This window comes from Syzygium oleosum, unplaced genomic scaffold (genome assembly GCF_021117445.2).
Source record: "Syzygium oleosum isolate NSW1041296 unplaced genomic scaffold, Sole_v2.1 Sole_v2.18, whole genome shotgun sequence".
In the NCBI taxonomy this organism is placed as follows: Eukaryota; Viridiplantae; Streptophyta; class Magnoliopsida; order Myrtales; family Myrtaceae; genus Syzygium; species Syzygium oleosum.
In genome coordinates this window covers 5908492-5923473 of record NW_026607502.1, presented here as the reverse complement: position 1 = coordinate 5923473, position 14982 = coordinate 5908492, and the positions used below count along the sequence as shown (strand labels likewise).

Below are 14982 nucleotides of genomic sequence, written 5' to 3'. Positions count from 1 at the left end.
TATGTAATGTCATCCCTAAACTTTTAATTTGTTCGACACGGTCTTTAGATTTTTGGTACATGTTCAATTTCGTCTTCGAATTGTACCAAAATGTTCAATGCTATCCTTCATTTAATTTGAGTTTAGGAGCAACATCGAACATTTTCATACCGTCCGAAGAACTAAATTGAACATGTACCAAAACTCCATGGACCACTTTGAATAAATTAAATGTTGAGGAATAATATTATATATTGGGTTAAAGTTTAGGGGATAATTGAAGAATCATATTATATATCGGGCCAAAGTTTAGGGATCAATTTACGTTCCTTATCCTATTTTGAAAACGCCTTTTAAAGTCACGGGCTGGTTTGGGCTCCGACCCGGAGCAATCCATCTGGGCCTTAAAAGGAAAAGCTCTCGCTTCTCCATGTTTCACTTGGGGGGCAACTAGCAGAAGAAGAAGAAGAAGAAGAAAAGCTTCGTCGATGGCGCTGCACAGGGCGGTTCAGAGGGTCGCCGCCGGCCGCGGCGCCGCCGCGTCGATGCCGGGGCTCCGCCGCGGGTTCCAGGCGGTGGCCCGGCCCGCGCCCTTGGATGACCTCGTCGCCGCCGCCCCCCCCGCCGTCGCGTCTCCGCCGTTGGTCTTGCCCGAGCACGAGGACGGCCGCGCCGGAATCGATTTCCCGAGCTTCGGCGGGGTAGGAGGGCCCATGGAGCTCATGGCCGTTCCGAAGAAGAAGGTATCACCATTTTCTGGTGACGAAGTTTTGTTGGGTCGATGCCGTCGTGGGTTTTGAGGGGGCGTTTTGTGTATTGGTAGTGTTTCTTGATTCTTGACTCTAATTTTGCTGTCTGCGTATTTCGCTCTCTTTCAATGTGAAAAAAGATTTCTTGGTTACTAAAGTTTGGCGGGTCGCTTGAATTTGGGGACCTTTTGTTCGAATCGAGGTTCTTTACTTATGCATTTCGACATTGTTATGTTGCTTAAGCTTGTGAAAATTGTTCTTCATGAAGTAGAGATTTTTATGATCCATAGATACATGTGTCTCACAGATATATGCAGTCATTTTTCCGATAAGTAGAGGTGTGTAGTCATGATGATTAAAAGCTTGAGCTCCTTAGGGAATAATTGTTCTCGAGCCCTCGGGGCTATTGTCATCGGTTTTGCGTGTACAGTAGTTATCAGATTTGTTTTGGCCTTTGAGATGGGAACTTCGATAAATTCGCATTAGTAATGTTAGATCGGCGATAGGAAAAGCGGATGTGACATGGGCTGATTGATAAGTAGGCACATAAACCGATGAAGTTTGCAAGAATGCTTTTTGGATCAAAAACATTCTCTCATAGGCATTTTCTTTTGCTTTTTGGTGGATGTTTCATGACCATTTGGCTTTTCTTGCCAGAGATAAGTTGTCAATAGACAGCGGAAAAGGAGACATGGGAATTTTCTTTTTAGTACTAGGTGCGGCAAGATTACATTGGATGCCAAGAAAGATGTAGACGGATAATGGTTGTCTTTGATGGCTTGAGGTTTAATTGATAGTTGTTTTCTTGTCATTGATTATTCTTACTATAGATGGTCAATTTGTTTATATTGTAATCACAAGATGGACAATGGACCTTCATTGTGTTCCCATTATCCACAATGTTACTTTGATTGTGGGCACCATCTATGTCCCACGATGTTTTGGAAGTGATCCCAATCCGACTTCTCAAAGGGGCTTTCATATTGGAGGTAAACAACCTATTGTGAGGATCCACTATGCGGACCATCAAGAATAGAAAAAGAAAGGTAGCTTAGAGATTGCATTGTCTTCATATGGTACTTATCATTGCCAGTACAAAGCCAATGGCTTGGATTGAGTTCGATTAAATTGGTTAAAGTTTGTTGATATTGTATACTGTGTCACTTGTTAACCCTTTGGAATCTTTTCCACGCATTCTCCTTATTTTGAAGGTGTGGCTTGAACTTTAATATAGTCTGTGTAGGGAAAGTTCTGTTGGATATAATCTCCAGTTGTGATCAACTGAAAATATAACTTTCTGTGGTTCAGTTTATCTCCTATACTGCTTAGATTAATTTGATGTCCTACACCTCATTGTGCCTTAGGATAAATATTTTTAGCCCACATACAAGCTCCTTTGGTTTACATTAGGTTCATTCTTGTCCATAATGCAAATCCGTGCATGATTGTCTTACCAAAGATCATAGATTTGGAGATACTAGTTCTGACAGTGTCTGGGTTATCACTGGCTTCTATCCATTAATGCAGGTTTCCCGCCACAAGAAAGGTATTAGGAATGGGCCCAAGGCTCTGAAACCCGTTCCAGTGATAGTTCGGTGCACGTAAGTATCTTCACATTATTATTTATATCTCATTTTGATAAAGACCTATATCTAATTAAGTGTGACAATTTGAGCTAAGTCATTAAATGAAGGAATGATGGGAAAATATTCAAGAAAAACAGTGGCATTTTCCTTTGTCAATGTCATTTTTGTGACTTTGATGCGTTTTCTGTATCACATTCATAAAGACTGAACTGCTGAAACAGGGTCTTATGGATATAATATCTGAGCTTTTTAATTCTCTAGCACTCTATGTCTTCAACATTGTTCCAGAATTGTTTTGCTGTCTCGTATGGTTTATTAAGTTTCACGCCCTTAGATTACTTCGATGTTCTTAGAACCGCACCGACTGGTTCCACCGGTTGAATCAGTAACCTGCTTCAGACAAGTCTTTATTTCTTCCTTGACCTATTGTTGTGTAAGAGTGGTAAGGATTGAGTTCAACCTGGTTCAATCGGTAAAACCAGTTTGGTCGGATCTGAACCTTTATAAGATTGTCTGTTGGGAGCTGTAGGGAGTTGAACTCTTGGCCTTGGAAAACATCCGGCTGTCTCATTGCCTGAGCCAAATATCTTTTCAGTTTAGTTTATTAGATACAAAACAATTTGTTTCGAGTTTGCTTTTATTTTTAGCTGTGATAGACTGCTGGTGAGGGAGACTTTGAACACTAATCATGACCTCACAGAGCATATCCCATGCCTTCATTGTATTTTTGACTTCTTATTTACCAAACTCTTTACTTGTTCTATTTGTAATACAATTCGCGCTGGGGTAAAAGTCAAACGTGCAAGTCCATATATTACTAAACTTGGGATATACCTTGATATTTATCTTCAATTGCATAATCTACTTCTTTTTGTTCTAGGGTATGTGGTCGTGTCAAGCTGCCCCATTTTTATTGCTGCAGTGGGGTTAGAGGAGGGACAGATGAGCAAAACTCGTGAACCATCTCGCCAGGTGTACTATGTTAATTATCGTCAGTGGTATACTCGCAAAGCAATATGTTGCCCCATTTTCTTTCCTGATGTTTTTTCAATTTGATTTTAAAAGAGCCTGTAGTACAAGTGTTCTTTTTTGTGCGTAGTACAAGTTGTAGTTGGCTTGATGCTTTTTGATTCTTAATACAGAATCATAAGGCAACATCACTGGTGAATGGGGTTTTTCTTTGGCCAAATGCGTTGAATGCGTTGGATCAGCCATCTGCAAACTGATAACCTAGTTGCCATGGATAAATAATTGCATGCACTCAGATATCTGTGGGTAATTCAGGGCAAAAATTGGCATGCCAACCCAGCTCTTGTTAAAACCTCTTTCATGTTTAAAGTAAGTGAATGGGTCAGAGGCGCAAGTAGTACCGGTAAAGGCTGATGCCGTGAAGGATGATGCATAAAGTCCTTGGTTGATATCTTTCTTTTAATATGGCATAAACATGCCCTCCATTCTTGGGTTGGTTGCAATGTGTATTCTGGATCAGAGACTGTTACACTTCCTTCTTAAGCTTTCTGATATGTTTAAGATACTATCATCGTATGGAATTAAGTTTTAATAGTCAAGTAGGAGTTCGGCAGGTTGGGGACCATCGAGACAATGTACATGTCTTTTAAGCATGACTTTACCCATCACAGTGTACTGGACGAATGCATATGTTAAAGTATATGGGAAGGTTAAACTTAAGTTTTTGAGTTGAGGACAAGATGATTCTTGAGCCAGCACTTGGAGAAGCACTCCAACTTCTAAAGCCTCAAGTTATATGAAGATTCTATGTTTGGACATGGCTTCAATGTTGTTGTCTCATACCATTTCCTGCTTCAGCTCAATGTACTTGTGAAGATACCTGTGAGTCAGTGATCAAAATTCAGAAGAAAATCGTCATCTTAATTGTGTGCTGAATGATCACATGTCCTGGTCTTTCTGTGGCTTTCGGACCGGATACAGCGACAGCCAGTGAGTTGGTTCGACTAGTCAGCACAAATCAGTCTGAGTTTGGCATAATTTATCAGCTACTGTCATCACCTATTGCCGAGACCTGTTTTTTCAGAAGATAAATTCAAGCATCTGGTAACTCCATGCTGCTTTGTGTACATCGAGACCCCTATCTGGTGAAAACGATGCCCCGTTCATCTTTTTCTTGATTCTTGAGTAAAAGACGTGAGGTTACTCCTGGATTAAAACTTTGTGGTGCCAGACTCTTGAAACGAGCAAATGGTGGGAAGTTCATTTCTGGGTTAAAAGCTCCGGTGAGATTACTCGCGGACGAGATCCTCCTTCCCTATTCGTAGTCCCTATTCGTATTTCGATCATTACAGTATTGATCCATGAGTATGTTGTTCATTCTAAAATTTGTGACAGAATCAGCGAGATAGATGAAGGCATGGAATGGAAATAAAGGATCTTCATCTCCGATCGAAATGCCCTTTCTGAACTTTTAATTATATTATGAGCTTCAATGCAACCTTTTTTTCGCTGCGACGCAAGTAATTGTTTGGTGCAATTAAAGCCTCCTCATTCTCTGTGTGTTCAATCAACTAGCCAAAATAACAATCTCAAACATTTCGTTGCCCTCCTAATGTCCTCCCAAAGGTGTGAAGCAGTGATCCTTATCGTAATTTCTATACAAAATATTGTAACGAGCAAAAACTTAAAGATTCTCCGATTAACGGGCGAGGATTACTCTTTTTTTTTTTATCCGACAGTCATCGAGGGGTTGGGGATCCGTTCCCGAAGAATCTTTAGAAACACCCCTCTCAATTGGTCTCTTAAATCCGTACTATTAATGAATTAAACGTGACTAAGCAGTTCAATGGACTTATAAACAGTGGAATCATGAAGATCTGCTGCGAGCTTAAGATTATACTAGACATTGTAAAACTGAAATGAGCTCATGAAATTCAATTGCATAAAGGTTAATCTTTTGAGATCATGCAAGTTCATCATACTGACTCGTGAACTCCTATACGAAACACCATTTTGCAAAATATGCAGAGATGCAACCAATTTAGGGAGATCCGAGTTGTCTATAAGAATGTGTACCGATTTTTGAACCACCACGCATCGCACGGGTTTTCACTAGTTGTACAAGAAGTCTGAAGAAGCCAATTCACAAATTTAATGATGTCTTGAACTTTCCTTCTTTGGATGGGAAAATTGCCCAAAAAGTCTTAAACCTATTGTACTTTTACTAATTCAGTCTTAAACCTTTTTTAATTATGACGATTGAGTCATAAATTTTTTCACATTTTGTCAATTGAGTATATCTTGCTGACATCAATACCGGTTGTCCCACGTGGCACGGCCGGCTTGGACCTGGACATTTTTAATAATATTTTAATATTTTTCGAATATTTTTATTAATTTTTTCTTTTCTTCTCTTTTCCTTCTTAACCTTTTTTTTTTTTCCTTTTCTCTTCTTTTCTTTTTCATTTTTGTCTTTTTCCTCATTGCCGCCCTCTCCCGATTTTGGTGAGGGCGAGCAGGCCCTCACCTCTGGTCAGCAAAGGTCATCGGACCACGCCGAGGCACCAGCGACCTCGCTGGCATCTCCACCGCCCCATCGACGATGGGGCAACAACCACAGGCTCTGCCTGTGTCCTTCCTTTTTTTTTTTTTTTTTTAAACTTTAGCCTCTTTTTTTTTCTTTTTTGATTTTTTTTACGGAAAGAAAAAAACACAAAAGGAAAAAAGAAAGAAAAAAAATTAAGATGAAAATGCCTTTGACCAAGTAAGGTCAAACCCTTCTTTGAGACTAAATGCCCATTCAAACTCTTATTTAAAACAAAGTTCATTTTAGGCCTTTATTTGAGAAACTAAAAGCATTTCATATCATTATTTGAAATAAAGTTCATTTTAGGTCTTCATTTGAGAAAATGATGACATTCGAGCCCTTATTTGGAATTTCCCCAAATCGAAAAGGAAGGAGAGAAATATCATGCCTTATTTCTTGATTTAGTTATTTTCTTGCTGCAAGCATTCCATGTATTGAATTGCTTTTTTACTGAATCATACCCATTCCTTGTTCATTCCCACCTCTCCCTACGCTAATGAAGCCACGACACTAAGGTCTCATCCTCATTCCACTCTTCCATTCTCAATAAACACACACAGCCTTAGTCAGCTGAAGATTTTGAAGTCTTGAAAAAGCAACAATGTGATTCAGACATCACTAATAAACACGGCGAATGACCAAATAGTCGACGTGAGAGCCATGCCGAATTTCCGACACTTGGCTTCTACCCACGGCGGGCTCGAGGCCAATTGGGGCATTTTTAAGCCTGCGGTCCTCCATTGATCGGAAAAAATAAAATAAAAATAAAACCACAAGCCCTCGATTAAGCAACTGTCAAACCATTAAGTCCTATTTTTGCACTTATATCCGGACTCTCCTTTTCATATAATGTGGTTCAAGAGAACTTCATTTTCTGTCATGTCTCAATATATCCTTTTCCTTTTCCGGATGAGCACCTTCATCCTTCATCAGTATCCTGTTTCTCCATCCATACATGACCAACCCCCCCAGAAAAAAACAGTAGCCATCAAGACAAACGAACTGTTCTAACAATTAAAGTAGGGGAAGACGACACTATCGAGCATCAACAGCATAAATTCTTCACAAACATGCTTCTTCGATTTCCAGTTAAATCTCCCATCTACCGATTAATAACAATCTGTTACCAATTCTTAATAACGAGAAACAATTTGAAAGAAGCGAATTGACCATTGGAGGTACCAATCTTAGATCCACAAATGTACAAATAGGTGCCGTTTTCAATTAAAAAGAGCGAGGAAGCTTTTGAGCACGATAGAAAATCCCAAAAATGATTGCCTAAAAGAAAAATCATATTTCAGTCAACGTCTTTTAAGTGATGCTTGCCAACAAAATGATAACAATCCCTCATCAAACCATCATTTCCCACTCCAAGAAAACCTTGCACATTGCTCAGACGCAAAATATATAAATTGATGTCCAAAAGTGCTGAGTCATGATGATGGTTTAAGCCTTTTACTCCCATGTCCCCTAATAAACATCCAATTCTAAATCTGGCATGGCATGTCCTTACATAGCTTAACGAGGCTGCTCATGAGAAGAGGAAAATGCTACCTGTTAGAAACCGGGAATTTCACCTGGCATAGGAGCCAATTCGTTCTTACTGAACCGTTCTTCGTCATAAAAGGTTGCCTGAACCACTCGTCCCCCAAAGTACCGACCACCGAGATCGATAAGTGCCTTGGTTGTTTGTTCGGATCTCTCGAATTGCACGAATATTCGGACTGCTTCATCAGCTGGAAAATTCGGTTCTGTTATCTCGAATATAAGAACCCTGGTAACGGTTCCATACTTTGCACACTCTGATGCGACTTCATCTTCTAGCTCATCATCTACCTCACCAGGGCCCACCTTTAAGACGAAAACAACATTAGGGTAAGCCATTTTCTCCTTTAAAAAAGTCAGAGAAAACCTATTACATGCCAACACATGTATCAGTCAAAGCAACAAATCAGAGGGCACACGCAAAGCACTCCAACAGAAGAGCACAATAAAATAGGACTTGATTTCCTGCCCAACATTGCTGGGAACCATCAACAACAATACTCGATTTCCTAATCATCAATCAACCAGATTGGTAGACTAAAATACAAAAGCCAATAAGCAGTTCTTGAATCCAACTTCCGGGTCTCTCACACCTTTTAGACTGCAATGGACCTAAAGTGAGCATAAATATTGCTCTGCTATGATAACATTAATCATCAGAAGGCAAAACTTGGTAACTTGTGATTAGCTAATACACATGCTACTGAAAATAAAGGAGTTCAACTGGGAAACAGGGTGAGTTGGACCCAGTTATCTTGTGTCTGTTCACAATATAAATGAAAAAGTTACTACACTTTTCTGGTTTCTGTCCACAATATGATTAAGAAAGTTGCTGTCTAATGTATATAGCCTCTCCAGATAGAATTGAGTTTGGCAATGCTTCTAACTCAAACTTTTTCAGAAATGTGACGCACGGATCATTGGTTCACAGAGCATATAATCAGATAACCATGGAGAACCCTTAGAGAGATAAAAGTTTAATACCATCATTCTAATAAGTCCTGCAAACTTCTTGCTATTAAAATTGGAACTTTATTATTGGATTTCTCACTTGGTAAACAAATGTTTTTGTATCTTTCCAGAATAGTCAGGCTATTCCTTTAATTTGATCAAAATAAATACTACCGTCGGGAACTTATCCAACATGTTTCAATTGAATTAGTGTTTTCCCAAATCAAAAACCTTCCCTCGTAAATAATATCAAACGTCCCCTACTCTTCATACTATCTAGCTTGTTTCATATTTACAAAACACAGATCCTCACTATCTAATATTTGAAAGCGCACCAAAGCAATCTTCTAATGCAAGACTAAAACTACTTGTATAAATGGTGGTGAATGCAAAAGAGAGTAGACGTAAGAACAATCATAAGAGACTACTCGATTTTCCCACCATATTTTGTACTATTTCACATTAGAAGAGAAGGGAGAATGCAGTTCAGAATCCGACCGAAGAAAAATGGCCAAACAAGTACAATAAATTGATCAGGGGGAGCCACTAGAAAATGAAACAGGAGGCAAGCTACTACAGAAACACAAATCTAACAAGTGCAATAAGGTGATGGAAACCTTTATGTATAAGAAATTTTTTGTTAAATGCACATCAAGAGTACCAGCACAAAACCAATCCTTACAGAAAAAAAGAAAGGTCCACCTTCTCTACTAAGAAACAAGTATATATCTTGCCCTAAGCGATAAACATTCTGATTCTAAACACAGTAGCAGGACCTCCTGCGCTATTCCCACAACAAATACAAGACATATCAAAGATGACAAGTCAAACCAAGACGCAATAAGATAACAAAGAGTCAAAACCAAATTGGGCCTGTGAAGGACCTTCCACAAGATTTATTAATTCTGAAAACTTCTGAGAAGCTCTACCATGCCGACAAACATTCACCAATTTCAAATAAGCTCGCTCAATGAAAGTCTAAGCTTTCAATCATCTTGAAATAACGTCCATTAAATAATATAAAAGACTCAATCTTCTCTATTTTCTGCCCCTTCCTTCTAAACAATTGGCTAAGGACTCTTGCTTACAAGAAAATACCAGAAAATTGTAAGCATTTGCCCGCAACACCACCTACTCCAATTTATCAGAACAAGGAAAATCATTGTGATCTTTTGTATTTGCTATGAGTAAACCCCAAGGCTGCATTGAATCGTATCAGGTTTGATAAAATTCTCTTATATCCTTCTTTTTGTTTAGAAAATAAACGTAAATATTGCCAAATATGGGCATATACTATCAGATTGATAATTCACGGGCATTGGGAACACAGTTAACATAATATACTCAGGATTCAAACAACACAATTGCACGAATTGGAAATCAAGCAATCTCAACAGGTAACCACTATAAATATCATGAATCCATTTTGCAAAAAGATGAAGAAATTGATGCATATCTCACTTATCAAGTATAAGTATAATGGATGAAGCAGAGAAGTGTATTTTGAGTCTTGTGTGAATGTCAAATGCCACTAAAGCTCAAGGGCAAATTCTATTAGGGGCAACAAGGCTAGCAATGCTTCATGGCACAAAATGTTGGGCAATCAAACACCAACACGTGCACAAAATAACAAAATGTTTGATTTGCCACAGGTTATGCATGCTCTTTTTCAGCAATAGAGACTTCAGCCCGTTAAGAAAATCAAAGGAGCGGCAAGTTCCTATCACAATTGCAGTATCTAGGCATAAAAACAAACAAGGTGGAACTTAAGAAGGAGTTCAAAGTCTGGTTTTTAGGCAAAGATTGTGGTACCCATTTGCTTTATTGTTTCATTAAAAAAACTGTTTGTTCCCCCACTTCTGATGCACCTGCTTCAGTTTCGAATTTTTCTACACTCAAACAAATCGCAACCACAGCACAATGTACTTTGATACTAAACTATGTCATGGTCTACTTAACTTAGAAGAAAGCATAAATTTCTAGTAAGTGCCATTATAATTTCAACGCGACTCCATTGGGCACTGAAACCTTTGTGATAAATTGTACAAGAGCCTCCTAATAGGCCTAAACTGCAAACGGACTAGTAAACAAGTTCGTTCATTTGAATAATACAAAAGTAGATGCAGAGTAAAGTTCACATTACTGATCATGGCAAGCGGATATCAAAATAAGCGAGGACAACTACAGAAATCTACAATCATAAACCAAGAGGGAAGGATAGCAACTGTGGGAAATGATTCTAAATCATGATCTTTCTCAAGAAGCAATCAAAGTGAAATATTGATGCTGATATAACAATCAGGTAGAAGCACTAACCATGTTTCTGAGCAACAAAACCCGAGTCGGCTGGCCATTGATATTGACACTCTTCACCTTCTTCTCCGGCTTCGTTTCACTTGCATTTACAATCACTCCAGCTCTCCTATCCGTCTTCTTGGCCATCAGCGGCGTCGTGATCCCCTGCTCCTGCTTCCCGAGCCCCTGCCCCTCCTTCCAACCCATCTTCGCCATCATCCTCTGCGCAGCCGTCATCTGACCACCCGCGCCAACACCCAAGCCCGGCGTCTCCGACTTCCCAATGGTGAACCCGTCCCCATTCCCCGGAGGAGACGGCGACCTCGGAGCCGCCCCACTCATCGCGGCACGCCGTTTCCATGCCTCCTCCCCGGAGATGTTCCGGTCCCTCTCCCTCTCCCTTTCCCTCTCCTCCCTCTCCCTCTTCTCCCTCTCCTCCTCCTCCTGCCTCCTCCTCTCCAGCTCCCTCCTCCGCTCCGCCTCCGCCGCCTTCTTCTTCCTCTCCCTCCTGTACTCCTCGTAGTCGTTCGGCCTCGCGGGGTCGTACTCCTCCACGATCGTCGACGTCACCCCCACCAGCGCGGGCTGCGGCGTCGCGTCGTCCGCCAGCTGCGGCGCCGCGACCGCTTGCGGCACCGCCGGCTTCGGCGACGGGGGGGCCGAGCCGGGGGGCTTCGGCTTGGCCTGGGGGCGGAGGATCGTCTGGGGGGCGACGGAGGGCTTGCGGAGCGCGGGCGGGGCGAACTTCGCGCTGCTGGACCAGACGGTGGAGGCGGGGTTGGCGCCGCTAGGGTTCTCGTCGTCGGCGGACGACGGCGGAGGGAGGTCTCCGTACAGTCCACCCAACATCTTCTTCTTCTTCTCTCTCTCTCTCTCTCTCTCTTCTTTCTCTCTCTAGAGCGGCAGAACCCGCGAGGTCGGAGGAGGGTCGTCAAGAAGAGGGGCGTTGCAGCGAAGGGGACGCCATCGACGGCGGGGAGGAGAAGATGGAGGGGATGTCTGCCGCCGCCGCCGGCGACGACGGAGAGGACGAGATGATTGATTCGGGGTCGTGGGGGGAAGAATTTGAGGGGCTTATCGTCGGAGGTTTCTTCTGCTACGAAGAGAGATGGATGGATGGAGAGATCTGTCTGTCGAATCCCTCTGTTCGTTTTGCTTCGCGATTTAGCACTTGGTGTTCGATTTAATCCTTGAATTCCTCGGAATTTCAACCCCCCAAATTATAGTACACCGTGGCGCCTACGTGTCGGCCACGTCGGCTCCCCCATCTCTCTTTCCATCCCCCCGAGAAAAATATTAGGTGGGCCGGTCAGTCCACGTCCCCTCCCCTCCCTCTCGATCGGGAGAGGAGAAATATTGGGTGCGGCTGTGATTCCATGTTGGCAAAATCGGTTCAAAGGATTGATGCATGAACGTGGAAAATCGATTAAATTTAGATAAACCCGATGCCATTTCATGAGATTCATCATTCACGATCCCTTATTTGTCACCATTAGTCAATATTCGACTTGTCAAAATGGGTCATAAACCTATTTCTTAATCCATATATCAGTAATTGGATCATAAATGGATTTGTTATATTTATTAAATGTGTTATAAATGATATAAACATAATATGAGTGTTAAATGAGTCATAAATGGATTTACAACTTATTTAAATTCAATTCACTACTCTCGTGGTCACTCACTTAGTACTCTCATATTAGTTTGGATTCGAGTTTTCCTAAATTGAGTTAAATATGAAAGTGTTTTAGCAATATGGGTCAGGTTAGGTCGGGTATAAGTCATTAGATTTGCATTAAATGGAAATGGGTTAACACAGGTTAAATGGGTCTATTTGGGGTCAAATCATTTTCAAAATATAGGTAGATGGAATACTCGTAACCGATGATTTGTCACTCGACACTTTCAAGGCATGGTGACACAATCGCCATTTTAATTCAAATAATTTGGCGAGATATTCCGGCCAAAATTAATACGTGGCTTTTTAAATTAAATCTTATAAATGACTTGGCAAATTTTTATAAAAATAATTCCACGTGGACTTCAAAAACGACGTCGCATCGCCTAATCACGTCATTTCTAATTCAAATAATTTGCAGGTTCTAGTCAACGAAATTGAAGGAAGTTTACCGTTGCCGTCATCGCTGCTCCCGGTCATGTGCTCCATCGCCAACATATTCACTTCCGTTGTCATTGGCCGCCCTTTGAGTCTCTTATCCTAAGTCATTTGGTTTGTCATATTCTCTTCATGGCTCAATTGGATGAAAGGGTTCCGAGGGCAAAACTAAGGCTTGGGGGAGAGATAAATTAGGCATGACAGTAATAGAAAAGGAATTGCGACATAGTGATTGTGGGGACCTCAAGTTCTGATTGTGGGGACACCGGTGCTGGCTATGTTGCTTCATTTCTACTAAACAACAGATACTGAAGTTATTTTATTTCGACAATGGCAATTTGTTTAATCGTTTGAGTTCACGATTGTGGGATCACTCCAGTGTGAACACTTGTTGGCTTTTTGTGTATTGTGAGTCGGATTAGTTTGTTTTCTTTAGGTGCAGCATGGGCATAGGGATAATGTTGTCGCTATCATTGTTTGTTATGGTGGGGAATTTGTCATTGGCACCGAGGAATGGAAATATGCCGGTGGAAATGAACGTACTATCTTTTTCGATGTAAAGAGGCCATCATATATTGAATTGATGGGGACATAGTGCATTATTTACAATGCAAAGTACATAAATTGCATTATTGTGTTCCTGAGAAGAGCTTGAAGGACGGCTTGAGATTCTTTAGTGATGATAATGGTGTTAAGGACATTATTTACCATTATCTTCATGGCGAGGAAGTTAAAGTTTATGTTGAGTATTATAGTGACTGTGAAGATGATGAAAATGGTGAGAGCACCAAAATAGGAGAATGTACTTAGGTTGGGGACGAAGGGCAATAGCTGAGGCCGGAGACGGAGGCAAGTCATATAGAGAGAATTGAGAGAACGGGAAGATGTCCCCAAGTTTCTAGTGAAGACATTCTTGATGAAGAATTAATCGGATTAAATTGGGAAGTTGCTCAATCTAGTAAATCGGATGATGATGTTTTGGCAAATGTAAATTTCCTAAGTGATGACGATGACAATGAAGAACTTACACAATCAAGGCAAAAGCAGAGAGACTTTCTGAGAAATAAATTTGCATCATTTAGAGAATCGCATGAACCACAATCAATGAATAGGAACAAAGAAGCTCCAGCTGATGGTAATTAAAATGAATATGAACAGAGTGGTGGTGAAGATGAGAGCGCTAGTTTCGAGAACGAGCTTGAAGATGATGAAATACTTGTCCGTAGAAGGAAAAGTAAGTATCCTTCCTATGATCCGGCTGTTGTATGTTCTGTTTTGTCCGTAGGAATGAAATTTGACAATGCGAAACTATTTAAAGAAGCTATTGTCAAGAACTCCATTGCTGAATAAAGGAGTGTCGAATTTATTAGAAATACAAAAGAATTTGTGAGAGCTAAGTGTTCACAACCAAATTGTTCATGGAAGATCTATGATGCCCTGAATAGGAAAAGCGAGTCATTCCAGATTAGGTCATTGCAGGAGGAACATACTTGTCCATTATATTTGACAATAAAAGAGTAACAAATGTATGGTTGTGGAAGCACTTCTTTAATACTATCAAGGCAATGCCCGAGATTAAGAGTCCTCAGTTGAAGCAATTGGTGAAGAAGCAGGCAGGGGTTAATGTATCGAGGAATCAGTGCAAAAGAGCCAAGCAGAAGGTGATGAGTACACTGATGGGTCGGTACAAGAAAGAATATGGCCAGGTTTGGGATTATGCTTGTGAATATATGTTTCAAAATCTATCTTTTAGAGTATATGTAGAGGTTATTGAGAGGCTATTACCTGAATGTGGGAGTAAGTTTGATAGGTTTTATGTTTGCTTTGATGCATGCAAACGGAGATTTTTGGTTGGTTGTAGAAAAGTTGTAAGATTGGATGGATGTTTCTTGAAGGGTTTATGCAAGGGAGAGTTGTTGTCTGCCGTTGGGAGAGATGTCATTAATCAAATGTTTCCAATAGCTTGGGTTGTTGTCAAAATAGAGACCAAAGACACTTGGTCCTGGTTTCTAAAAAATACAATGGCTGACCTTGAGATAACCAATGGGGAAGATTGGGCATTCATGAGCGACCAACAAAAGGTAATACCATTTAAAACTGTTGGCTTTTTAATATTAATCGCATATTTTTTTTTACAAGTATTTTCTGGTTTGAATTATTATAGGGACTTATTCCTGCATTAACTGAGTTGATGCCACATGC

General features: G+C 40.7%; 2 protein-coding genes across 2 annotated transcripts; one reads left to right on the top strand and one right to left on the bottom strand.

Moving 5' to 3' along the window:
• The first annotated feature begins 413 nt into the window (after window positions 1-413).
• LOC115687221 (uncharacterized) lies at window positions 414-3614 on the top strand. The gene is made up of 3 exons (XM_030612702.2): window positions 414-722; window positions 2256-2329; window positions 3195-3614. Exons 1-3 carry the CDS (start codon window positions 468-470, stop codon window positions 3271-3273), a joined length of 408 nt encoding a protein of 135 aa, XP_030468562.2. The 5' UTR covers window positions 414-467; the 3' UTR covers window positions 3274-3614.
• A 3527-nt stretch (window positions 3615-7141) lies between these two features.
• On the bottom strand, window positions 7142-11716 carry LOC115687245 (DNA-damage-repair/toleration protein DRT111, chloroplastic). The gene is made up of 2 exons (XM_030612734.2): window positions 10683-11716; window positions 7142-7721 (listed from the first exon to the last, which is right to left on the bottom strand). The coding sequence occupies exons 1-2, from the start codon at window positions 11508-11510 to the stop codon at window positions 7428-7430; spliced, it is 1122 nt and encodes a 373-aa protein (XP_030468594.2). The 5' UTR covers window positions 11511-11716; the 3' UTR covers window positions 7142-7427.
• Window positions 11717-14982: the final 3266 nt, after the last annotated feature.